General features: G+C 55.1%; 3 protein-coding genes and 1 long non-coding RNA gene across 7 annotated transcripts in view; 2 read left to right on the forward strand and 2 right to left on the reverse strand.

Moving 5' to 3' along the window:
• Window positions 1-815: 815 nt before the first annotated feature.
• LOC308200193 lies at window positions 816-7,323 on the reverse strand. The gene is made up of 3 exons (XR_013955316.1): window positions 7,192-7,323; window positions 5,286-5,383; window positions 816-3,389 (listed from the first exon to the last, which is right to left on the reverse strand). It is a non-coding gene; the product is annotated as an uncharacterized lncRNA (long non-coding RNA).
• On the forward strand, window positions 6,865-15,479 carry OXTR (oxytocin receptor). The gene is made up of 3 exons (XM_080605449.1): window positions 6,865-8,107; window positions 11,524-15,331; window positions 15,436-15,479. The coding sequence occupies exons 1-2, from the start codon at window positions 7,177-7,179 to the stop codon at window positions 11,769-11,771; spliced, it is 1,179 nt and encodes a 392-aa protein (XP_080461575.1). The 5' UTR covers window positions 6,865-7,176; the 3' UTR covers window positions 11,772-15,331; window positions 15,436-15,479.
• CAV3 (caveolin 3) lies at window positions 13,803-20,883 on the reverse strand. Of its 2 annotated transcripts, XM_080605457.1 has the most exons (3): window positions 18,890-20,883; window positions 15,406-15,759; window positions 13,803-14,992 (listed from the first exon to the last, which is right to left on the reverse strand). In XM_080605457.1, exons 1-2 carry the CDS (start codon window positions 19,001-19,003, stop codon window positions 15,418-15,420), a joined length of 456 nt encoding a protein of 151 aa, XP_080461583.1. In that variant the 5' UTR covers window positions 19,004-20,883; the 3' UTR covers window positions 13,803-14,992; window positions 15,406-15,417. The 2 variants fall into 2 exon arrangements, with proteins under 2 accessions (XP_080461583.1, XP_080461582.1); XM_080605456.1 differs by having other exon boundaries at window positions 13,803-15,759.
• Window positions 16,731-25,711, forward strand: part of SSUH2 (ssu-2 homolog) — a 34,109-nt gene continuing 25,128 nt past the window's right edge. For all 3 annotated transcript variants that reach the window (XM_080605453.1, XM_080605454.1, XM_080605455.1), the window contains exons 1-3: window positions 16,731-16,951; window positions 18,935-19,035; window positions 22,520-22,649. The gene's annotated coding sequence lies outside the window, so the exon portion shown is untranslated. The remainder of the gene's footprint in view (window positions 16,952-18,934; window positions 19,036-22,519; window positions 22,650-25,711) is intronic.

Here is a 25,711-nt window from a genome sequence, read left to right on the forward strand (position 1 = left end):
TGGCTCCAAATCAGCCACCTGGAATTAAATAAAGAGGAGGGCAATTTACTAACTTCAGGGAGGAGAATGTAAACACATTACTGCAAATGGGGGATAATTGGTGATGCAGAAAAGCTCGTATAAATGTAGCTGGGCTTCATTTTCAGAGCGGAGCCTGCTGCCCTGTGTAATTATCTGACCCCAGTGCTGCCTTCCTAGAGCCGGGGCTGCGTGGCAGATACGGGGTGGGAAGGCAACAGTGAGTGAGTGATGGGTGTGTATAAACACGCACAGGTACACCTGTATGGACATTTCTAGATGCTTATGTGCACGCCCACGTCTGCATATGTATTCTGAATTTTCTTGAGAAGGACTGCAGTTTCTTTCATATCAATCAGCAGAGATTTTGTTGAAGTAGCGATGAGCAGCAAAGTTTATTCAGTTTCCTTTATATGTGTGTGTGTGTGTGTGTGCAGGTATATTAATTACGTAATTTACTTACAAATATATATTAAGTATGCATATATATATATATATTTCACTTTTGTTCTGACTCCTCTAGCTTTGCCACAAGGCACGACGTTATGTGCAAATACATGAGCACCTCATTTTTATGGACAAAAGCATTTTCCTGTAGCTGCTCGTGTGCAGGAACTCAAGCCTGCAGTACGGGGCCAATGCTTGCACATCGGGTACTTGGTGTTACAGCAGTGATTCATACCTATGTGTAGGGAAATATTTAGTGTGTATCCAAAGTGCAGGGAGGTGATCCTCAGGAATATGTTTTGTGCCTTTGTTTTGTAGGTCCCATAAAACTTGTTGCTGCTACATTTTCATTTTTATTTTTATTTTTATTTTTTTGATTGCTGTTCATCAGCACCTGACATGCGTTGTCCTTTTCCTCTGCTTTATATTGTTTCTGAATTTTGGGCCATGTTTTCCAGATTTCATTTTTTGTTCGGTAATTCGGGATAAGAGAGAATTCGATTTGGTACAGAAATTATTGTTAGAAGCACGTTTATTCTGCACACATGAAAACTAAATTTTGTGATGTTATGTGTACATCCTCACTGTGACAACAGCTCAGATGGCAAATAGCAAACTGGAAAAATAAAAGAAAACCAGTTGCTCCAGCCAGTTCAGGGCAACTGAAATAAGTAGCGTGAAGTTACACAGAAACACAGTAAAAGAAATGGCCTTTCTGGATCGTAGGTCAGTCTGCCTCGTAGGGTCACAGAGATCCAGAACCTCCTCCAGTTCGAACAGCTTTAAGCTTGCTGATTTGGATGGAGCATTGATGTTTATCTCGGTGGGGGTTTGGGCCCTAGGGCAGGAGCTGGCACCCTGCTGCATTTCTGGCATCAAGTGAAGAACAAGGAGTGCATCTTCAGGGGCTCTGCTGGCAATTCTTACTTGCAGTGCTGTGTTATTAACAGTAATGGTTATTGGTTTAATTGGCAGCAGTATTGGTGTAATGCCAGCAACACTCAGGCTCTCTTTCAAGACGTCTACCAAAGCTGAGTGAGCATTACTTGGGCTTCTGCTCTGCCGTAAGCAGGAGGCCACAGGGGCGAAGGCTGACAGCCTTCAAAAAGTGGAGGCTTTCTCTGAAGGAAATGGTTTGGCTCCCATGAACCTTACAATGACATGATGGAAAAGGATCTTAACGCTGAGTTCTCTGAGTGAGTGGTTAAGACTCAGTGTTCCTAGATAAACAAAAGGAAGGGAAAAGAAGAAATGGTCTTGATACACTGCATGAACTCATGCAAATTCTCCTTTTCTACTGAGAATGCTTTCTAAAGCTTGAGACTGCAACTTTTGTCTGTGTGCAAGCCAGTTTTTCTGGCTTTTTTTTTTTTCCCTCCAAGCAATGCTTTGATGATATAGTTTCCAAAACAAAATAACAACTATCAGAACAGCTCTTATGCAGAGCCCTAACAACAGCCAGTTTGTGCGTTAGTGGAGCAGGAATGCTTGAAATGAGTGGGCTTCAACTGTATTTTTCCATGAGTTTATTTACTATTATCAATCTGGGACTATTCTTTTTTTTTTCTTCAACTAATGAAAAGAAATACCATGTCCTAGAGCATGCTTTAGGCAGTCAGATGATGTCACTGGTGGTATGACACAGTATGTCAAGCTGTCAGCATTTCACTTGCATCTTCAAATGTGTAGCGCTGTGCAATGTTGCTGTTAATTACTAAACTCATAACGGATTCTGAAAAAGTGTTCTAGACCAAATAATTTTGTGCATCACTTGTATTTCCATGTTTCATCTCCAAAGACTTGTTAGCCTAGGAGTTCTTGTACATTTTACAATATTTATTCTCAGTATGTATTCCTCTAAAAATCGGTGTACCAAGTGGATAGCTGCATAGGAATTTTAAATCATACTTGAAGATTTATTCATGTACACATCTATGAAAGACAGGAAAATGCTCTTCTTTTCTCTGTCCTTAGAATATTTCCCAACCTTATCTAAAGACAGTGACATTCAGCAGCTTTTTTTTTTTATTATTTATTATTGAAACCATGATCTGCCTCTTCCAGAGAGGTGTGTGCGTGGGACTGCACATCTCTGTATTTTTAGGGAATTTACCAAAGTTGGGCTTCTTGCAGACTGAGAGCAGGGGGCAAGGGCAAGGACTGGGAAGAAATTGTAGGATAAAGATAATTTCCCATGCAAAAGCAGCCAGATAACATATCCCGACTTTCTAGCTTGCACTGCCTGCTATGGGCTGCATCCATACATGAGTTCATGAGTAACTCCATCTGCAAACCAGTGGCCTGGACTTGAAGTTTTGCCAGACCTCTTGTGTCATGGGGACTGTAAAGTTGGGATTCAAGATAGCTATTGGAAAAACATCTATTTCAGATGCAGCAGTAAACCAAATTGAAATTAAATTTAGCTTTGTGTAGCTTTTGCGCTTTTGCTTATTCCAAAGCATGTATTTTTAAAATAAAAATGTTTCCAGCTCTGGGGCATCATAGAAATTTCTAATCTGGAAGGAGCTGGGGGTGACTCAGAAAACCCTTTGATTCTCTCAAGATTCTTTGCCTCAGAATCGTGTTTGTTTGTTTTTTACTTGCTGGGAGGCTGAAGTTGCCGGGAGCTTTGCCTGGATAGGGGCTGGGGAGCCGCGAGGGGCAGTGAGCACCTCCTGCTCCGTACCCGTCAGGGTGCATGCTCCGTACTGGTGCTGCTGTCCTGGGCTGCGCCGACAGATCCTGTCGGCAAATTACCTACATGTGCTGGTTTATACCTCGTACAGACATCTTTATTGACTCAAATTAGCGTTTATAGGCACAATAAAATCAACAGTTATGGCAGCTGGCAGTTGCAGACTGAGTTTATTTGGACTGGAATGAATGGTTTTGAGAACTGGTTGCAAATTTTCCTTTAATGGGAACTGAAAAAAAAAAAAAGAGAGAAGATAAGCAGGGAAAATTCAAAAGAAAAAGGAAAAAAAAAGCCTGTGATTCTCTGCCTGTCGCACCTTTTGCTCCCCGTGCCCCAGGTGTGGCTGCTGCTGAGGGGCACCCTGGCAGCCGTTGCTGCTGAGCCCCCAGAGGTGGAAAGCACAGCCCCAGCTGGGCTGGAAGGGACAGGCACAGGGACAGGGACAGGAACAGGCATTCCAGGGTCAGGACAAGCACCCAACACCTCCACAGGACTTGCAGGGAGGGCTCAAAATTGGGCAGTTTCCCTGCGGGGTGCAGCTGGCTGGGCTTCTCCATGAGCATGAGCTGGTGTCAGGGTAGCTGCTGAAAAGCCCATTTGTTGGCCTAGTGAGGGAGCGATTTCCCCTGAAAGCCTTGCCTTCTCCCTCGCACCCACAGTGAGCGCTGGGACCCTGTTAAAAGCTAATGGCCAGGAAAAGAGCCGTGCATGGTGAACATGACAGACTCTGCCCAGCCGCAGCGTGCCCAGGCTCCGGCGTCTCGGGCAGCATCTCGGCGCACGGCTGTGCTCCGGTGAGCCCCGGCCGTGCCGCGGGAAGCACAGCCTGTGCCAGCAGCCTGCCCAGCCGGGCCAGACCCAACCGAATTCTGGCAGGCAGCGTTTGCACCTTCCCAGGGCCACCGGGTGCCACGGTGCCCCACGGTGCCCCACGGTGCCCCGATGCCGTGCCAGCAGCAGCCCCGCAGCGACCCGGAGCTGGCAGCCTGCAGCGGGGCAGGGACCTGCTTTATGGCTACTGAATTCAGCCGAAGAGGTTTCATTTCCTTTCTGCCCTTTGGTAAATCTTTTCAGTTTAGTAAAACAAACATGTAAGCTGCCAAACTGTAACAGCCAGAAAACAGGGTAATAGATGAGAAAATACATGGGCGAGTCAGACGTTGTATAACTGGCGAGGCAGATGCCAAAACCCAGTGAATGATTTCTGTCTCTGAGCTGCCCAGGAGAGGAGAAAAACTTTTTTTCATGGATGAAGATGCTGTCAGTCCTGGTTTCCTCGGCCAGGGAGCGGGAGCACTTTGGCTCCTCGGCAGCTGGCAGACCGCTTGAAGACAAAGCTCTGAGCGAAGCTTGTCCAGCCACAGCGCTGAGCGAAGCGGCTGCTGGGGAGCTGAGGGTGCATCGGGGGCAGGAGGGGGCAGCCATGGCCGGGTGTGCTGCGCGCCCTGAGGCAGGCAGCAGCACCTGCACTGCTTGCACAATTCATCCCCTCTTTGTGATGGGGAGGGGCAGAATTGCAGCCTCCTTGCACGGGGGAGCAGGATGCTCCCTTCTGCTGCTCCTGACGCAGGTCTGGCCCTGAGCTCCTTGCCCCTGGCTCAGCACCACCCGCGAGGCAGGGCAGGACCCTGTGCCTCCGAGTGGGGCGTGGGCAGAGAGCCTAGGCTGCAGCCAAAAGCTTCATGTGAGACTAATGAAAACCTTCCATGCCTTCACGTTTTAAATCCAAAGCTCCATCCTCGAGGAGTGTGATCCTTCACCTAAGCAGCTCAACAAGCCGCTCCTGCACTTCTAAATCAGACCAGACACAGCGTTAGAAAAACGCAGCACTGGGAACAGTTTGGCATTGGCAAGGGGACAAACAGAACGAATCCTAGGAGAGCTCTTTTGCAGTTTAGCATTTAGGATTCACTGTTGAAATAAAAGGTATTCTACAACTACACACCACTCTTTGAGGCTGCGAACACTCCTGAGCAATGCAACCGGCATCAGGCTCTGGTCTGCATTCAGAGCGGTTCGGTTCAGAGCCCTAACTCCATGTAGCAATCAGGGGCTGTGTGCCTGCGAATGATGCCTCAGCCGGCTGCGAAGAGGAGCCGGGGCGAATCTGTCCCGGGGCACTCACCTGAGGTGCGTGTTGCCAGCACGCCAGCGCCAGCCGGGTCCCAAGGCTGAGACTCCCAGCAGGCTGCAGCTGGCACAGAGGCACCACCTCCGAGTGCCCTGCAAGATGAAGTGAAGTCAGTGGCAAACCTCTCCTTGACTCCTTGACTGGAGCCAGGATTTCACCCAAGGTCACTTCCTCCTACAGAGCTCTCCCGAAAAGGGCAGAACAATGAAAAAAAAAGCATTGCACATGGTGAGCTGTTATCCTCAGCGATTCCCACAGCCGTTTTATTGCCTGAAGGAGGAAGAACGTGAACCCTGGAGGGAAGAACTTGCCAAAGTATTTAACATTTTTACATCTTGCATAGAGCTAAAGGTTCCCAAAAATCTTTAAAAATAACTTCAGGGATGTTTATTCAAGGCCTAAGGCTAGGCTAAGTAGAGTTTGAGACGTGGTTATCAGGGAAAAGCAGCGCAGTGGAACGAGCACCAGCGCGCTCCTTTTGCTTGGGGCCGGGTGGCTGAAGCAGCCGTGCCAGGCAGCGTGGTGCTGCAGCCACCTTTTCGGTGGGAAGGCCTGGGAACGGCTCCGGGGCTGCTGCAGGGGTCGGGAAGGTGCTGCTGAGGCGTTGGGGTGCTCCATCCTTGCCTGCAGCCCTCGTGGGGAAGTGAGTCCAGGGAAAGCCTCCTCTCCTCTCTGAGACGTGCAGGCTGAGAGAGCGGCGCGGATGGCAATGATACCAAATACACCCGCGGTTTTTTTCTGTTATAGAAATGGTTCAGTATTACTCTAAAACAATCCCTCCGAAAGAAAAAAGCCTTTGCCGGTTGGCGCTGCTCTGGCTGCCGAGGCGCGCGAGTGCGAGCCTCCAGCGGGGGCCCGGAGCGCCGGAGAGGCGGCGAGAGGAGCGCAGAGAGCCCCTGCGGCGGGGGGGCTCCCAAGGGCATTTCTGCCGAGCCTCCGGCCTCCTCGCCGGCGCCCGGCACCGGGGCGAGAAGAGCCGCGGGGGGCTCGGGGACAGCCCCGCCGCCCGCGCCCGGCTCCGTTCCCGGCACCGGCGGCCGGGGGCGCCCCGCAGCCCGCAGGGGGGGCACGGCCGGGCCCGGCGCTGCCGCTCCCCCTCGCGGCCGCCGCTCCCGGCGCAGGCGGCGGGGTCCGGATCCGGCTCCGCTCCGTGCCCGCCGCTGCGGCGGTGGGGTGGGGTAGGGATGGGGACGGGGACGGGATGGGATGGGATGGGGATGGGATGGGGATGGGGACGGGGATGGGGATGGGGATGGGGATGAGGATGCTGAGGGGGCCGGGCCCCCTCCCCATCCCATCCCATCCCATCCCATCCCATCCCATCCCATCCCATCCCATCCCATCCCATCCCATCCCATCCCATCCCATCCCACCCCATCCCATCCCATCCCATCCCATCCCACCCCATCCCATCCCATCCCATCCCACCCCATCCCACCCCATCCCACCCCATCCCCATCCCACCCCACCCCTCTCCACCCCTCTCCATCCCTCCCCATCCCTCCCCATCCCTCCCTCCCACCCCTCCCACCCCCGCCCCGCCCGCCGCGGCCGGGGTCCCCCTCTCCCTGCCGGGGGAGCACAGCCCTCGGCGGGGCCGGCAGCGGGACGGGGGCGCGGCTGCTCCCCGCTCCCCGTCCCCGTCCCCGCCCCCCCCGGAACGCCCCGCGCTGCCGGGGGCAGGGGGCTGCGGGCACGGCGAGAGCCGGGCGGGGCGGGGGGTGCCCGGAGCCCCTCCTGCCCCCGCGGCCGGGGGGGGCCGGGCGGGAGCGCGGCGCGGGGGCGAGCGCCGGGGAGCGGAGCCGTGCCGGGGCCGCGCCTGCCTCCGGCCGGGAGCGGCTCGCAGGGCTCCGCACGCCGGGCTCGGCGCGGGACGGGGCCGGCCATGGAGAAGTTGTACCTGGCCGGCAGCAGCCTGTGGGCGGCCAACGGCTCGCTGGGGAACGGCAGCCTCCCGGCGGAGAACCAGACGGCGGGCAGGAACGGCACCGCGGACCCGCTGAAGAGGAACGAGGACATGGCCAAGGTGGAGGTGACGGTCCTCTGCCTCATCCTCTTCCTCGCCCTGACCGGCAACCTGTGCGTGCTGCTGGCCATCCACACCACCCGGCAGAAGCACTCCCGCATGTACTTCTTCATGAAGCACTTGAGCATCGCTGACCTGGTCGTGGCCGTCTTCCAGGTCCTGCCCCAGCTCATCTGGGACATCACCTTCAGGTTTTACGGGCCGGATTTCCTTTGCCGGCTGATCAAGTACTTGCAGGTAGTGGGGATGTTCGCCTCCACCTACATGCTCTTGCTGATGTCCCTGGACCGGTGCTTGGCCATCTGTCAGCCGCTGAGGTCCCTGCACAGGAGGGCGGACCGGGTCTCTGTCCTCCTCACCTGGCTGCTGTGCCTGCTGGTCAGCATCCCTCAGATCCACATATTTTCTCTGAGGGATGTGGGGAATGGAGTTTATGACTGTTGGGCAGACTTCATCCAGCCTTGGGGACCCAAAGCCTATGTCACCTGGATAACCCTCATGGTCTACATCATCCCTGTGTTGATGCTGAGCATCTGCTATGGCTTAATCAGCTTCAAAATCTGGCAGAACGTGAAGCTGAAGACGGCTCACGGGCCCAACGTGGGTCTGAGCTCCAACGCCCGCAGCGGGACGGCGTTTGCCAGGGTCAGCAGCACGAGGCTCATCTCCAAAGCCAAGATCCGGACGGTCAAAATGACCTTCATCATAGTGCTAGCTTTCATAGTCTGCTGGACGCCCTTTTTCTTCGTGCAGATGTGGTCTGTGTGGGACACGAACGCCCCGCAGGAAGGTACGTCCTGCTCCCCCGTGACTGTGCGAGGGCCGCTTAGCCCAGCAACCGCGGGGACACCCGCCAGGGGCTGCGGGGCAGCCAGAAACTCAGCTGGGTCGGGTCTCGGGGGGCTGGGAGGGGGACAAAGAGAAGTTCTGAACACGGAGGAGAAATGGGAGGGGCAGCGGTGACCGTACCTGGGCGAAGGCTAGCTCAGCCCGCACAAATCCAGGGCAGCTGTGGCTCCGGGGTCGGGCTGTGTGGCTGGCGGTGGCCGGGGAGGTGTTGCTGCTCCCCGAGGTGGCTGTGCGAGCTCAGCCCCCCGGCTCTGAGTTACCCACACCGGCTGCTCGCGCCTGCTCCATGCAGCAGGTCCCACAGCACAAACTGCTCGTCTCATTGCCCAACTTCTTTTCTTTTGCAGTATCGTTTTGTCCTCGCTGACTTCTTTGCTTGCAACTCTTTTGCCCTTCTTTCACCCTCTTCTCCTGCTTCCATCCACCCAGGGACTGTGCCGCTGTTATTTTATCTCTGGCTGGAGCACGGTTCCTCCAGAAACCCCCTGATTTATGAGCGAAGGCTTTTCCTAAAGGATGTGGTGTCACTGATTTGCAATTTTTTATACTTGGTGCTGGCTGCTCCTGTCGTCACTAAGGTTGCAAGCAGAATAAAATATATTACCCTCCTTGGGTTTGCGTGCTGTAGCTGGGCGAGTCTGTGCTGCCTCTGCGCGGAGGTGTCCCTGCACCTGAGGGGTGAGCTTACAAGAAAAACTCCGCACAGCTTTGTGAGCTAGGAAAAAGGACAAAAAAGCGCAGTCGGGGACAACTCTTCCTTGGACAAAGTGCCCCTAACTCATCGAAGCACGGAGCCTGGCGATGCCGAAGGCTGAGGTGGAGCCGCGGCTCCCCGCTGTCTGCCTACAGTCCTGCCACAGCAGGGGCTCCGCAGCCGGCACGCGGCTGGGTCGCACCACGTCCTCGTGTCTTGTCGTTAACCGGTGTCAGTTATACACTCGTTAACCGGTGTCAGTTACACATTCATTACACGGCATCAGTTACACATTGCCAGTGTGAAGCCTGGTGTCTCCGGCAGCCTGTGCACATCTGTCCTCCCAGCAGCCAGAGGAGCCCTCCTGCCTGGCTCCAGCTCTGCCTTTCTCGCCTCTCTCTGTCCCTTCCATTCCAGGTGGAGACACGAACACGGCTTTTTAAACCCTCCTAGGGGGGTTAGCTGCCTCCAGGCAGCTATCTCTTGGTTTTCCACCTGATTTAGGCTAGTCAAAACTTCCAGTTTTCAGAAGCTGTATGAAGCTGTGTCTCTCCCTCTGGCTGTATTTCCAGCCTGCAGTCTCATCAGAAAGCGAAAGCTCTGCCGCTGCCGGTTCCCCCGGTGGGGCTGCGCGGGGCAGTCGGGTTCGTAGCCAGCGCCGCTCACGGGTCGCGGCAATGCCTGCTTGGTTGTCAGACTTGCCCCTGCCTGCACTGTCGAATGGGCAGTGCCACCCTTTCTGTTGCTTTGCTTTGCTGGGCGACGAGGGCTGCAGCCCGCGGCACCCCAGGGTGCCCTCCCCCAGGCCCTCCGTCCTCCTGCGGGCTGCCCCGGGGCACGAGAGGGGCTGCAGAGCCCACGCTCTCTGCAGAAGCAGCAGGTTTTGCCTCTGCATTTCTGAGGGTTGCCCTGAGTCCCAGATTTTTGGTTTTTCTGTTTTCACCAAAGCTTAGGCTGCCCTGGCTGGGCAGAATGACGGGACGCTGGCGCAGAGGTGTGCCAGCAGCAGGAGGAGAATTCAGCTGCTTCTCATGCTGCGGGAGCTACAGGCGGCGTGGGCGCTGCGCTGGACACGGCGAGGGGCAGCGAGCTCACCGCGCTGCCAGGCAGCAGCAGGGCTCTGCCACCTCTGCCTTGCTAAGAAAATTTTTAGATTTCTCCACATAGGATGTCGTAAAGAGTATGCCTGGCAAGGGAGGCTGTTTATACCTGCTGCTGCGGTGTGAGCAGTGCGAGGGGCCGGGGCCTGCTCCGAGGGGCTGGGGGTGCCAGCATGGCGCCCCAAAATCAGACATCCCCATCTTGGCAGGGGAGAGCGGCTCTTGAGGCACTCCTGGGGCAGCTCCCGTGATGCTCGCCACGCACAGTGGGCCCCGTGAAGCTCAATTTATGTGCCTCGGAGACAGGAGAGCTGAGTCAGCAACAGATGGATGATTGCTTTTTTTTTTTTTTTTTTATTTTTAAGTGACTTGCTGTGATGTGTCTCAGGTCTCGCACCTGGGATTTTGAAGCAATTCCCCATGGCTTCCTTTTAGCATATACTTGAAATTAAAAGCAATTGGACCAGCCATCACTTGAGCAGGAATTATGCGTGAGTGGGTTAAAGGTGCATTTGGAAACCAGCACTCGCTATTTGTGCTTCTCTTCTAGTTTCAGAGGTGCGAGCGGATTTTTGCGGAGGCAGAAAGGCAGCGAGCACAGCCAGACCCCCGTAACACCTGCACTGCACACGAGGAGAGCAGAGGACGGGCTGGGGCGCGGGGCCGGCGCAGGGCACACCGCCCCCATGGCGCTCAGCACCTGGGGCCAGCGTGGCCGCCAGGCTCCGGGGCCAGCAGCCCTGCTCGGACAAGTCGGTGCCGGTCTGAGCTCTCGGCCATGGGTGGGAAACTTGGGTGCTTCGTGCCGTGCCGGTGGGGACAGCCGCGGGGATGCTGTGCCTGGCACCGTGCCGCACCACCGCCGCTGTCCCGACAGCCGTGTTTGCAGCCAGGAGCCGTTGCCAGGCTCACAGATTTCATTACTGAAATGGAAATGGCCATCATTTCCCATGGCAGAGCTTCGTACGTGGAAATTAGTTTGGGGAGGGAGGCGAGAAAAATGTCTCTGCTTTCAGGGGCTGGGACAGTGCTGTGCAGAGGCGTGGATGTGGCCGGGCTGGCGGGCACCGTCCCTGCAGCTGCGTTTTGGCGGTGGGGACACCTGGGAGTGGTGCCCCTGGCAGCCCCATCAGGGGCACCCTGGGGATGTTGGGGAGGGTGGCAGAGACCCCACGGCCTTTTCGAGCCACCGGCTCTTTATTCTGGGCCCTGTTCTCTGCCGTGCCCCCCAGGTGGGCACTGCAAGCGCTGACTGCAGCTGGAGGAGCAGCTCTGCCTCTTTGCGAGGTGTCGCTGGGTTAACATCCCAGAACCAGCAGCACGGGAGCCGAGCAGGGCAGACACAGCTCCTCTGGGAAAACCCTGAACAGGAATTCATTAAAACTGGACTTGCTGCCTGCTGTTTTTGTATCTCACCTCGTCTTTACCAGTGCAGTTGCTGTGGTGTTTCTGCAGCAGGGCCGTGTGTCCCGGAGCGGGGCAGGCACTGCTATGCTGTGCCCGGTGCCCTCCCGGGGGCTCACCCTGCCCCACAGCACCCTGATGCCGCTTTCTGCCTTGCAGCCTCTCCCTTCATCATCGCCATGCTCCTGGCCAGCCTCAACAGCTGCTGCAACCCGTGGATCTACATGCTGTACACGGGGCACCTCTTCCACGACCTGATGCGGCGCTTCCTCTGCTGCTCCACGCGCTACCTGAAGTCGCGGCCAGCGTGCGACCTGAGCGTCAGCAAGAAGAGCAACTCCTCCTCCTTCGTCCTCAGCTGCAAGAGCACGAGCCAGAGGAGCTTCGCGCAGCCCGCCGCGACGTGAGGCACCGTCGGCCCGGCCCTGCTTCTCCGCCGTGCTGAGCGCCTTCAGCACGCCCCTGTAAAAAAGCTGTGACTGGGACCAGAGAGGGGGTTTCCGTGTAAATAGGTGTATATAGGTCTGCGCGAGGGTGAGCATGGACAGCGTTTGTTATTTAACTGGGGCAGGAGCGAGCGGAAGACTTCTGTGCTCGGAATTTCGGTGGTGCGTGGCGCTGAGCAGCACGAACCCGGTTCCGAGCCCATTCACCGCTGAAGCGGGTGGCTTTCCAAACACACGAGGGGCAGGTTTTGTCCCGAGCGATCGCCAGAGCTGGGCTCACCCCGACTGAAGGGAGCCCCCTCCCCGCTCCCCTGCGCTGGGCAGGCGGCACGGCCGGGACAGAGCGGGGAGCGCGGGGCTGCGGGGTGCCGTGGGCTGGGATGGGGTGGGGTGGGGTGGGGTGGGATGGGATGGGGTGCCATGGGGTGCCATGGGGTGCCATGGGGTGCCATGGCGTGCGATGTGGACCCTCGGGCCAGGGCCGGGTGTCCCTGTGCCCACAGCTGTGCCCAGGAGCGCCGCCAGTGGGGCTGTGCACGCCGGGCAGTGGGAGCGAGGGAAGCAGACACGACTGTAGGATCAGGGGATGTGTGCAATAATACATTTGCTGAACGCGCTCAAAGCTTCTAAAAGGCTGGCATTTGGGATTGCATCTGGGCTCCATGGGATTGAAAAACTCCCGCTGAGTCCCCCGAGGCCGAGCTTTTGCTTTGGGTTTACTGTAGATAGCAGTTAGTCTTTTACACCAATGCAATCTTGCTTTGTAGTGCACGAGGTCATGCTTATGGCATGGATTTTTATTGCAAAGAAATACCTGTAAATAAAATTTTCGGACTGTGTCGTGATGGAAAGAGGGAGGGGAAGTGCAGAAGCATTGCAATACTAAAAACTTTACTAAACTAAAAACTTTACTATTTTTAAAAATACTAAAAACTTGGGATGCTACGCTTTAAACACAAGACCTGAGTACGCTCAGCGTAAGGATGCTTTTGTTTATAGAGCACTGCACCAAGCACTTAAGATGTGTACACCACTTTATACATTGCATGAAGTTAGCCGTGGTCCAGCCCCTGCAGGGTGGAACAGTTTGGGGTGGCTGGGAGCCCTCCTGTGGCGGTGGGCCTGGGGGTCCGGCAATGAGGACGGATGCTCCCACCCTCGCTCGGGTTGCTTCTCCTGTGGGCACCCGCAGGGATGGCGTGCAGAAGTGAGGCCTGTGTGCACTCCGAGGTAACCTGATTTGGCCTCACGTGTTGGGAATGAGTGTGAAAAATGCATTTATCTATGTATTAGTTTTATTTTTTCACTGTCATCAACAGGTACATTTTCACCTTTCATATTCTGGCATTCCTTTGATTTTTTTCTCGTAGCATCAAGTGACTACAATGCAGCACATTCAGTCCCAGCATACTTCACAGACTGGTTTAAATCGTTATGAAAACATACAGAGCTTTTCCTCCTATGGTCATCCTCTTTCCCCTTGAGAGTCACTACCTCCCGCACGGAACAAGAAGGGGACCCTGATGTGCTCGGGCTCTTTTGAACGCACAGGGGCTTGTTCAGACTCGCTCTTCTCTCGTTCTGTGCCCCCACACCCTGGGGTGTCCCCGGAGGGTGCCTCGGCTCTGCCTGCCCACAGCAGGGCACGGTTCACCCCGGGGCCGCCCTCGCTCCGCCAGGGTAAGCGCGACGTGACGGCGATAGTGAGCTGTGCCGGGGCGAGGAGGGGGCTCGGGGGAAGCAGGGCGCTGCCGTCAGGTCGGGGCGAGGAGCTAGGGGCTTGTCACAGAAAGGGGCACCGGCCGCGGGGCCGACACACGCTTCAAGAGGGTCAGAGGGAAACAGAGGTGCTGACGGCAGAGGTGTGCGCTCCCTGTGCAGGGAGCCTGGAGACCACTGCGGTGGGGAGACTGGAGTTTTGGAGGGGGGTTGGTTCAGGATGTGAACTACTAGGACAGCAACAACAAAATTAAAAAGACTGTAATTCCAACATTGTTTTTAATTACTTTTATTCCTTCAAAAAGCTTTAAAAAATGCTTGTGGTAAAGTGTTATTGGAAATATTTTTTTTCCCTACAAACATCTAGATATCTTTTTTCTTGCGTGTAACTCTCTCCGTCTCAAGGCCTGGTGTTGCTGGAGCATCAGTGCTACGTTGCTGTGGGATAACGAAGGTCCACAGTCCCAAGTCACTGGAGGAGCACCAATAGAAAATCTGGCTCTTCCTTGTCCTTGGCATAGCACTAGCAGAGACTTTGGCTTCAAGTATTTGTTGGCAGCCAAGGAAAAAAAGCACATGAATACAATTGAGAATAATAACTGAACAATGAGACCTCCTGGGCCCTGATTCAGCAAAGCACTTAAAGACAGAGCCAACAAAGCGCCTCACGGTTAAAACACAGCTCTGCGGAAGACGGGCCAAACAAACTGACTGACAGCCCAGGGGAGGAAACGGCTCCGAGCTGCACCCTTCCCCTCTCCCCCTTTTCAGGAGCGCCGCGTTGCCCCCAGGAGGCTGGGCCCCGGCCGGACACGGGGGCAGTGCTGGGGGTGCCCAGGGGCCCCGTGCCCCCCACATGCCCACCAGGAGCGCTGGCAGCCCTGCGGCACGGTGTGTGGCAAACGCCCTTCCATGGGCTGCGGTGACCCTTGCCTTCCACGAGCATCCAGCCCCGGTGCTGGGCATGGCGGGGTCCCCTCCTTGGGGGGGCTGTGGGATCCGTCTGCTCCCTCTGCTCCCCGTGGTGAGCCCGCTGCCCCCTCCGTAGGCGCTGCCTGTCTGCGGGGAGCACCCACACAGCTGCCCCGTGTTTGGTGCTCCCAGGGGCGTCCTGCCCACAGGCACAGCGCTGCTCTGTAATTCAGCAGTGAGCATCAAACTGCCACGAGTGGCTGTGCAGTTGTCGGCAGCCCAAGCCCTTCACGTCCTCTCAGAAGGCAGACACAGCATTTCATACACTAATCGATCTGCTTCTTGAAGCTCTGCTGAAATGGGAACACACAGGGAAAAAGAGTTTTGTTTTGTTTTGTTTTGTTTTGTTTTTCACTATTCTATCCATAAGGCTTTTGTGCAGCCTGATTTAATACAGAAGCTTTCACAACAACAATTATTTGCAGCAAATAATTCATATGCGACTATTTTTTTTCGGGTTATGCTAGAGGGAGGAGACGGAGCAGGCAGGGCTGTGTGGGGCAGCTGGCAGCATGCTGGCGGCTCTGTTGCTCCCTCCCTGCTCTGCAGCTGCAGGTGGTGGCCCAAGGCCATGGTCCAGGAGATGTGGCAGTCCAGGAGATGCTGAGGTCTGGGGGATGCTGAGGTCCAGAAAATGCTGAGGTCTGGGGGATGTTGTGGTCTGGGGGATGCTGCGGTCCTTCCTGCAGGAGCAGGGCATGATGCCAGGTTCTGCCAGCACTGCTGCCTTTAGGATGGATCGAGGGGCAGCTCGGTGTGCCTCCTTCTTGGGAGAGAGTCCCGAGAGCCAGCTGTGCCACAGGCTCCTGCGTGCTGCGCAGGTCCCCCAGGTGAGGTGGCAGCGTGACCGAGGTGGGCACGCCGCGAGTTGCTTGGGAAACCGGTGCAGCACGATGGTTGGGGCAGCTGTCGAGATCTAGGTTTCCTTCCGCAGAGCAACTCTGATGTTGCTGCAGATCTTGGAGAGCGCCTCGAAGAGTGGGTCGCAGAAGGTGTGGATGCAGAGGGAGTAGATGCGGCTGACGCACTGGATCTCGATCAGGTAGCTCTTGATGCAGGGCACCACTGCCCAGATGTGGCAGAAGGAGATGAGGGCAAAGAGGAAGCCCCAGACCACGGCCAGGGGGATTCCCAGGATGGCAGAAAGCAGCCGGTAGCACCAGTACTTGCTGACGGTGAAGGTGGTGTAGCTGGTTTTCCAGACACCGTCAAAGCTGTACGTTCCCACTGGCTCAGCTATCACGTCTTCAAAATCCACCTGGGAGCAGAGAAGAGGCAGGGAGTGAGCGCGGACTGCAGCAGGAGGCCAGGGAGCTGCTGCCATGTGGGGGGAGAGCTCAGAGGGGGAGCGGGGTCCCAGCCCCCGGAGCAGAGGCAGACCCCGGTGTGCCAGGAAGCCGTGCCCAAGTCCAAAGGAGATGCGGCAGGGCCGGCGGCACTCACGCTGCGCACCATGCTCACAGGTGCTGGGGCCGGCCACGAGTGCTCCGAACCGGTGATGTGTGTGGATGTGTTTACTCTGGAGGAAGCCAGAGCCCGTTCCTACCCTTTTTTAGCATTCAGGCATGGGCTGCCTGCTCGGCAGGAAGGTGGTTTGTGCTAATAAAACCCCAACAGTCCTCTTGATTTATGGTTTACTTATTTATATATTCAGAGGCAAGGTACTCAATTCAACTTGTTTGCATTCTGCCTGAAGAGGGGGAGACATCAGCTTGGCCGTGCCCTTACAGGGATATGGTGTTATATGCATGCGTTGGGAGTGTCTCTGCATTACAAATATTCTTAAAAGCCTCTGAACTATGCACAGAGATCTCGTTGCGGTGTAACTCATTTTTAGGGAATGCATGAGCCAAGCTATTTGTCTTGAAAAAAGCATGACCCTTCATTGGTAAGGCTAATGTGTCTGTTTATACCTGTCTGTCAAACTGCGATATCCCTTCTGGTTTTGGAAGCGCTTTGATTGTAAAATCATTCTGTATCATCTTTAATTTCCTGGGATTGGCAAGAGATGCTGGGCAAATATTGACATGAATTAGGAATTAACAGCCAGGCTGGTGGGTGCTGGTGAGCAGCATCCCAGCCCCACTGCCCAGCTGGGCTGGCAATGAATGACAGATCTCAGCTGCCCGACTGCCTGATTAGCTAATCAGGGGATCAATTGATGAAGGGAGCAGCAGGCTATAAAGGAGGAGTCTCTTCTCCTCTGCTTCTTTTCTTCCAGTGTATCAGGAGAGGCTCTGAGGAGAGATGGGGCAGAGAGGCTGAACTGTGAGCTGAGCATGGGCTCTGCCCCAGTGCCTTCGGAGGGTAGCACCTACGGGTGCTGCCTGTGTGCTCCATGGCTGTGTCCAGGGAGAGGCTTTAAGAGCTCTGCCAAGCCTCCTTGGCTGGTGCCCCTGCTGTAGCCGTGCTGGGGTCTCCAGCTCCTGCTGGTGCACCTCAGTGTGCAGGTACGGCTCTATGGCAGGGCCAACCTTGCTGCCTGCAAGTTAGGCATTGGGATAGGCTGCCCAGGGAAGTGGTTGAGTCACCATCCCTGGAGGTCTTTAAAAGATGTTTAGATGTAGAGCTTAATGATATGGTTTAGTGGAGGGCTTGTTAGTGTTAGGTCAGAGGTTGGACTAGGGGATCTTGGAGGTCTCTTCCTACCTAGATGATTCTGTGATTCTGAGTCTGCTTTTCTGCCCTGGCCTGCCTCTGTACCTGCAAAGCTTTAAGGGCATTTAAAGGCCCTTAATCCTTTAAGGGCAGGGCATTTTCCAGTTTGCTGCTGCTCGCTGCAGGGGCTTTGCCTTTGCCCTTCTGAGCTACTGCAGAGGGAGGCAGGCGAGTGGCAGTGCCCGGGGGTAAGGGCCTGGCGGTTCTGCCTCTCCCTGCCCAGCCTTATCTTTGGTGCTATTTTTAAGGTTGGAAGAATGCGAGGTAGCTGGAGTGAACACTTTGAAAGCTTCCAAAGCTGAAAAAGTATTGTGTACACGTAAGCTGGTGAGCTTCAAAATCCTCTTGGGGATTTTGGAGCTGTGGCAGGAAAAGGCAGGGGAAGGGGTGGGATGGGGGAATGGCGTGAGGGGGTTAGGGAGGGCCTGCTGTGCCCTGACACGTCCTGCCCGGGACAGCTGGTGGCATTGCGAGCAGTGAGCAGGTAGGTCTTGGTGGGACATTGCTCGGCACTTGGTAACAAGCCACGCTGGAGCCCATCCCTGTGGCACGGGCAGCATGGCTGATGGCAGGGGCAGCTGACCCCGGCCTGGTGCCCTCACTCCTGGCTCGCTGTGACAAGGCCCTGCCCTGGGCCCCCCTTCTCCAGGCTCTGTTCCCGGGGTGCCCTTTCCCAAAGCCGCGGTCCCATGGCCCAGCTCTGCTGCCGGGCCTGCCCCCGGCCCCGTGTGAGCAGAGGCAGTGCCAGGGGAGGCACAGATGTGGGGACATGCTGTGCAGGGCCTCGGGGACCGAGCCTCCGGCAGCTGTCGCGGGCATGTCTCGCCCTGCCGGAAGGTGCCCATCTATGGCTGATACTGCCCCAGCTCATCCGGGGGACTTTGATTTGGCTGTGCCCACAGTTTTAGCTGTAATAGAAAGCATTTTAATGCACAAATGCAGGCTTGCATTTCAGCAGCGCAATCAAGGTCACAACTTGCTCAAAGCCTTTGTGAGCGGGCTCGGTGTCTTGTCACTCCCCATGTCATTCACTTTGATCTCTCAAATAGTTTTAATAAAACCCTTCCCTCTCCGCCCGTCCTCCTTTGGGCCAAATTTATCTTTGGCATAATTCTAACAAATCTTATTACACGACTGACAGAGCAGTCAAGTTTCGGTGGTCAGCATTAATGCAAATGCTTCCCTTTTCAGAGATGTGCTACTCCTTTTGATCAAAAACAGACGAGGAGGCTTGCTGCACCCTCGTGCTGCCACCCGGGAGAAACAGTCTTCCAAAGAGGACAATACATGTCTAAGTGCTCTGGTACTCAGGCTGTCAACTCTTGATCATAAGTAGCTTTTTTCCAAGGTTCCCTTTAAATCAGTGGTATAGGCTGAGCCTGTTTTATTTTTGGCCTTCCACTTGCTGTTACGAATTAGGGTGCCTCCATAATTTTCAAGCCGCAGCCCATGGAGTTGCACAGCACATACAAAGAATCAGGGGTATTGCATTAATTGGAGCTGTGCACCGCACGGGGGTGTCCAGCCAGCATCTGAATGTCCCTGGCAGCGCAGGGTGGGGGTCCTGCAGCAGGTGACCTCGCTGCCACCCGAGGTGCTGCCTCCTCTTGAGGCACGTGCACCAGTGACTTAAAGCCATGGCTGAAGTCAGGCCAGATGCGGAATGAAGATACCCATATACTTATTGCAATAAGAAAGATGCTTCTCAAAAATAGCGCTTAAAGCCATACCTTCACAACGTCTTCATTTATCCGCTTCGGGTCTCTGTTCACCAGGTCGATCTCCTTGGTGTGTTGGTCCTTGATGATGATCCTCTCCTCCAGCTCGCTCTGCTCCTCTGCCATAGCTCCGCCGCTGCCAGACTGGCACCCGTCGGGTAAAAAGAAGCGAAATTGGGGCTCTGCAGGGGGAGGGCCTGGGGGAGGGCAGGGTGCGGAGGCGCTGCAGCAGCTGCCCTGCAGCCCCCGCGCGCCCCTGGCTGCGCTCCAGGCTAAAATTAATGCCGCACCGCCCTGAGCAGCCCTTAAAGGGGCTTTGCTGGGGAGAGCCCCTGGCAGTGTCACTGGGGGGGGGTGTCACACGTGCTGGGGGCTGGTGCCCCCCAGCTGCTCCTGTGGTGGCCCTCGATGCTGCAAGTGTGGCCCTGGGGGTGGGTGCCCCAGCCCAGACATGTGGGTGGGATTTTCTCCTTGCACGGGAGAAATAATGCACACGTGGGAGCAAAAGGCCTCAGGTATGTGAAGGTTCATCAGAGCTTGGTCTGGATGTCAGCTGCTTCTGTGTTGAAAAACAGCTGTTAATGTTTGTGGGATGCAAGTCTCTGAGTTGTTTTCTTGAGCCCAGTTTCTTTACCTTCTGTTTCACGTGTCAAATGGCAGTATCGTGTGTGTGGTAGCTCCCACTGGGAATTGCTTAGGGTGTTGTCTTTGAGTCAAAGTGCTTCCTCGAGCAAAGGCTGGCAGCATGACCCCCTGCGGGCAGTGACACTCGCATTGCTTTGCTGGAGGGGAGCACTCGGGGCTGGCACCTACCGAGTGCTCTCTGCTGGGGGAGGACCAGATGCGAGCACCCAAAGGTGCGTTGCCAATTGCCTGGGGCTTCACCCGCAGGGCGGCACCCAAAGCTGGCCGTGCTGTCCATGTGTGTGGGTGCTTCTCCCTTTCTTCACACGGGCAGTGGGTGGGCAGCGTGTGTCCAGCTCCCACAGTCCGTGGGGCGCAGGCAGATGTGTGCTGCCTCCCAGCTCTCCCCTTAGTGCGGAGAACGGCTCAGCGGGGTGCTGGGCGCAGGCAGCCTGGTGTAACCTTGTGTAGGGGCAGCTCCAGCGTCCTGAGCACAGCAGGCTCTTGGGCACTGGCTTTTAGGCCAGAACTGCTCTGTCACAGCTGAATTCCTCCCTGAAGAGATTTTGTGGCACCTCTGCTGCTGTGGCTGAGCTTTTACCGAAGCAGAACTTCAGGACGGATGGTGAGAGGTATTTTCACAAAACAAGCTGCTTTCCCCTTTCTCTGGGCTGAAGGAACACGCTGCCGGTGTGCGGGGGCTCCAGGAGCGGAGGCGATGAGCTGAGTAGCAGCCATCTCCCGGCAGAGCAATGCTGGCTTGGCCGGGACCCAGCGCCGAATTTAGGAGGCGCAGCTGCTGCGGGTGGAGGGGCTTTGCCCTGCGCACCCGGGGGTTCTGCACCGCCGAGGGTGGGCTGGGGCCGGCGGTGGGGCGCAGCTCCTGCCCCGAGCCCCGCGTCCTGCCCTGTCCCCCGGGTGCCCGGCGGCGTGAGTCACGCGCTGGTTTTGGCTGGGGCCGGGCCGCTCCTCGGCTGCCTGCACGCAGGCACGCGGCTCTGGTGGCTCGGGCGTGGGAGGAGGAACATGTGAGCCCGGCTTTAGTGTGCAGCTAGGAAGCTGTCTCAGGTAGCAATGGGAGAATACTCTGTCTCACCACGGGGGTTATAAATAAATCTCTGAGTACTTGAAGATCGGGAGTGGGTCACCACGTAAAAGCTTCTGGTGCCCAAAGTCTGCAATGGGCTAACAGTAACGTTGGTTTGTTGCTAATTAGTGGCAGCCAGAAGTTCAATGGCTGAGTATAGGCAGTAAAGCAATGTAAGTTTTAGCAATATTTGATCCCTAGGGGATGGATGTAGATGAGATGTGTTGAAAGAACTTGAAGGTTTTCCTGCACTGGCCTGCCCAGGCTCCAGGCAAGCTGAGGGCACAGCGGTACGTCTGGCTGGCTCTGGGAGGGAGGGAAGGGCTTCGGGCTCGTGCCAAAGTCTGTGCTGCTGCATCTGGGTGCACGTGGATGCTCTGGGCACAGCTGCCCCCAGCACAGAGGCCTGGGAGCAGTCTGCTGTCAGCACGCAGCTCCTGTCCCAAAGAGCTGCACCGCGGTCGTGGAGCCTCTTGTGCCCAGCTGAACCTTTGTTTCTCTCCAGGTTCCTTTCCTGTTGGGAGCAGCTCTGCCCCGGGCTTTGAGCCGTAGCTCTGGCAGAGGAGGAGGTGTCACTCAGCTCATCCTGTGGTCACTGTTTCAGTCTGGAGCTTAGCAGAGAACCAGGGCTCAGGCACGTGGCTTGGTCCTCTGTGCCCAAACCTTCCCAACCTGCCAGGCTTTAGGACGTGAGACTCCACTGTTGGAGCTTAGTTGAATAATACGGCTTTCCTATGGGGTTGCTTCTTGTTCCCTGCTTGACAGACCTTCTCCAGCATGGGTGCTGTGAAATGCTGGGTTTACCTCCGAGTCTTTGGGGTATGGTTCCTTTAGCTTTTCCGTACATCTCTGGTGCTATAGCTGGGTGTCTGCAGGCACCTGATGGAGCTGCAGCCCAGCCTCACTGAAATTCAAACCTTTCCTTTTGGGAACGTTTGTTGGAAAGCCTTGTGACAGGTTTCTCTCTGCAGAAACAGTGACCATTGCCCCCCAGATTAGCCTTACACTTGGTCTGTAGGAGAGTATTTCTTTTTCTAAACAGATTATCAAAACCTAAGCTGGCTTGGGGGCTGGTAGGACTGGTGCTGTGAATTTAGAAGCCTTCTAGAGGTCAGAAAAATAATCTGCTGCTTAAAGCTAGCAAGTAAAATATATTTCTCTAGAGCAGAGAAGAATAAAGCAGAAATAAAGCTGGCTCATATGAAATCAAAGCTCATATGAAAATAAATAGACTAGAATTTCAGTGAGCAGTAAAAGAGAAGAAATTGGGAGCTTTTGCTGACAAGTCCTTGGAGAGCATGCGGTATGTTGTAGGAGAGAGGTATAATACACCAAATACAAAGTGGTGCTGGTAAATTAGCCCTTCGGTTAAAGCAGGAGGGAAGATTGAGTGAACAAGTCTTGACCTTAGGGCTTTTCATCCTTCAGCTCAGCTTGGTGTGTATAACAGGGAAGCAAATGGATAAATCTGTTCTGAGCAAGTGGGAAGCATTGCCAGATGGGATTGAGCGTAAGGGCTTGCTCCTGTTTTCAGTGCTTGGAGCAGAGTTCTCCTTTCATCTTTTTTTTAATGAGCAAAACGAAAGCTACCTTTCGTGTCTTCTTCCCATGTGCATCCTTCAGCTCCTCTCTGCTGCAGGTGAAAGCTCAGTTTTAGTGATTCATTCCCTAGTGCTACTTCTCCCTGAAAATGTGAGCCTGAGAGTGGTAGTGATGCGTGAGCCTGTCTGGTTTCTCTTGTACATTGCCACCGTGCTGCTTTAAGTCAGAAGCAAGAGGCTGGGTCTCCTCCAGTGGCAGACGAATGTGTGCGCTGTCTTGGTTGCACTGGGGATGCCTTTCTCTTGCTTGGGTGCAAAAAACCTGCACACCTGGCCCACGGATCTGCCAACACCTGCTCCTCTCTTTGTCTTCCTTCCTTGGCTTGAAAGAGCACTGGAATGAAGTGCAGGCGATGACTTTGCCGTGTGAGGATTGCTGCACCTTGTTTCATGTACAGAAATATTTACTACTGAAGCCAACAAATTGGATCAAAATGCACAGGAGGAACAAAAGATTCAGGTAAGAAACAATTTAATGCATATTTTGTGGTTAGCTTGGGAACACTTTAGGGAGCTGTGTGTCCTACCAAGTGAGAAAATGATAGGGACAGGCCTCAGCCCGCCTTGCTTTTCCCTTCTGTTGCTGGGTGTCCCCCCTCAGGGGGGCTGTAAGGCAGAGCGCCCCTTCATCGTAAGCGGCACCTTGCCCGCATCTCCTCTCCTGTTAGCACGGAGCAGGAATCCAGCCTCGCTGGAGCTGCTGGTGTCAGAGCCCTCTGGCGAAAGACCTGGCGGCCCTGGGACTGCTCTAGAGCCCAGCTTCTGGCCGGGGGTCTCGTGGGTTGGGCTGCTGCCTGCTCCCCGGCACGCTGGTGCTGGGGACTTCACGAGATGCTTTGGGTAGGGACTTAATGGTATTATTCCTTCAGAGACAGCTGAAGTAAGTGTCTTGTAAACAAAAGTTTGAGCAGGAGCTCTGTCACGTCTAATATCAATTAAAATTAAATTTCACTGAGGTGGAAGTACAGAAAAACATTCATTTATCATTCAAGTCGTCTTAGTTTGTTTCAATTCAAAGCAGATTGCCCTTTAGAAGAGAGAGAAAGCCTATGAATATCAAATTCGTGCCCTCGTGGGTATACAAACACCTAGTCTTTCTGCAGTCTCGTCTGTGCTGCAAAAGCTCGCACAGGAGACCGAACTTCTCGGCGGCACAGCGGGCAGGGGGTGTGCTGTCCTGGTGGAGGTGCTGTCTTACCTGTAGTGGGGCCCCAGGGCACAGAGTGGGGAGGGAAGGCTGTGGCACACACACGTAACGCCGTTCCTTCTCTGTGAAGTGAGAAGGAGCTGCCTGACCCCGGTGTGTCCCGTCCGAAGCTCGGCCTTGGCAGGGGGAGCTCTGCCTCGGGAACCAGGGTCCCGGGTGGGCCAATGCCCTGACTGCCAAAACCCTTTCACTTCTGAGCACTTGGCTTCAAAGGAAGCCATCACCTATCCTATTCCTGTGCAATGGGGGGCTGGAGGAGGGAAAGCACTGTAGAAATATGATCTGCTATCAGCAATTCTTCCTTCCCTCCTGAACTTGAGGTCCTGTGGTGTCCCCCCTCCTCCACTGCGGGCACGGGGGCTGTCTGGGAGCAGCCCCATCAGCCTGTGTTTACAGCTTGTCCTAGTCTCAGCTCTTTTTTCTCTCACACCAGCACTCTAAATTCCTTTGGATTTTCATTTTAAAATAGCTTCGCTTGGCTTTGCCTTATCAAGCAAGAGTCCTTTCTTGATTTATCACTTGTGACATACCCAATTGGGTAGTCTTATGATCAGATTTAACCAGTTTGTGTGCTGCCGGTTAGAACTAGGGCCCAAAATTGCCTTTGGCTATTACTTATCCTGGTGTATAAGGCTTTATTGTTTCTTTTTTTTTCTTTAATCAAAAAACATTTAGCTGTAGAAAAATGCTTGCCCTCCCAGCAAAGAGATGCATTGCTGCAATCTGTAAGATCAGGGGTCAGGTAATGAGGGAGGACAGTGCTGGTGTGCAGAAGATTGCAGTCACTGATGAGGTGGCTGTTTTGCATCAAGCTGTGATGAAAGCAATAGGAAACTGGGCAGTTAAAGCTGGCTGGCTGGCGAGAACATGACCCGAAACAGGGGCTTTGCAACACAGCTTTAAGGTGAGAATAAAGCGAGTGTGCCTGGGCTGAGCCACCAGACTGGGGCTCACTCGGGCTCAGCCCAAGCTCCAAAGCCTGTTCGTGGGAGCACACACCCCCGTGGCAATGCACGGGCACCTGCAGTGTTTGTGAGCCTGCTGGGACGCAGCGTGGGCTGGGGAGCCAGCTGGGCAAGCCTGGCAGCACCGGCGGCGTGTGGTGCCCCACTGCTTTTTCACTGAATGTTTAGGACTGGCTAACTTTGCTGTCTGGATCCCCTGTATCGTTTAGCTTTGTGTGCAGCACCTATTGCCAAAATGATGTGAAGCTCAACCAAAGCTGCAGCTGTTAGAATAAGTAAACGCTTCCCTGACAGACCGGGGCAGCCGTTCCTCCAGGAGCTCGCTGGCAGCTGGTGCGAAGCAGCGCTCAGGGGCCGCTTCCCCCAGCAAGGCCGAGTCAAATTCAGGTTCCCAGCTCCGCCAGCTCAAGTGGGAAGAGCCCTGCATGTGCAGCGGGGAGCTGGGGCCGGTACCACTCAGCTCGTCAGGCTCGATGTGATGGCGGCGGCCGGCTCCTGTCCTGTGTGGCCCCAAACTCCTTTCTCATTCTTCAGCCCTGTATTCTTTTTGGTGCAGAGAGCCCTGTTGCTCTGGAAGGACAGACCCTAAATGCAACTTTGGCTCTGCTTCTTCATGGGTACGAGCCCCTAAATAACTGGAGGACCACAGTGAGCGCCTTGGGTGTGAGGGGAGGCTGGGAGAACGGACCTGGAGCACTTCTTGTGGCTTCCCCTCAGCGTAGCGAACCTGCTGCTCTCAAAGGAAGGTCTTACAGATGATTCTAGGTCTCCAGTTTCCTCCAAGGCTGACATTTTTGACAGCAAAGAACAGATTTTAGAGGGAGGAGACCAAGCATTTTGCCCTCCTTGTCCAAGCGAGATCAGGGGCAATTCCCAGCGGTACGATGAGGTGAGCAGGCTGTGGGGTGGTGTTGCGGGGTGCCTGACCTGGTCATCCAGGCGTGCTGCTGTAGCCGTGCCGGTGCCTGTAGTGTCTGGAGAGCCCTTTGCTTCTCCAGTAGGAACGGCTGACCTCTCCCCTTCCCAGTCCAGGAGGTTTTATGGCGCTCTCTCGTGTGCACATGGGTGCCATGGAGGAGCAGCGTGGTCCAAAGACCAGGGCTCAGAAGCTCAGTCCTTCTTTGACAGAACCTAGGCTAAGTTGGGCTTTGTATGAATAAAACACTACATGAATTGTAGTGCACAAGGCAGCCAAAACTGAAATGCAAACCTGAAAAGCAGGGTACGTTACCTCTCATAAATAAGAGACGACACTGCTCTTTGGATGATGTCAGTGCAAAGATGTGCAGGGCGATGCTTGCAGCGTTGATCGATATTGCTTGGCTGTGGCGTGTCCGAGAGGCTCTTAAT

Source organism: Anser brachyrhynchus (genome assembly GCF_964034855.1).
Source record: "Anser brachyrhynchus genome assembly, chromosome: 10".
Classification (NCBI taxonomy): domain Eukaryota; kingdom Metazoa; phylum Chordata; class Aves; order Anseriformes; family Anatidae; genus Anser; species Anser brachyrhynchus.

Coding starts and splice junctions, on each gene's coding strand:
- CAV3 (XM_080605457.1), bottom strand. CDS start 19,003: ATGGCAGAGGAGCAGAGCGAGCTGGAGGAGAGGATCATCATCAAGGAC. Junction 15,760..18,889: donor TAAATGAAGACGTTGTGAAG/GTATGGCTTTAA, acceptor CTCTGCTCCCAG/GTGGATTTTGAAGACGTGAT.
- OXTR (XM_080605449.1), top strand. CDS start 7,177: ATGGAGAAGTTGTACCTGGCCGGCAGCAGCCTGTGGGCGGCCAACGGC. Junction 8,108..11,523: donor CACGAACGCCCCGCAGGAAG/GTACGTCCTGCT, acceptor TCTGCCTTGCAG/CCTCTCCCTTCATCATCGCC.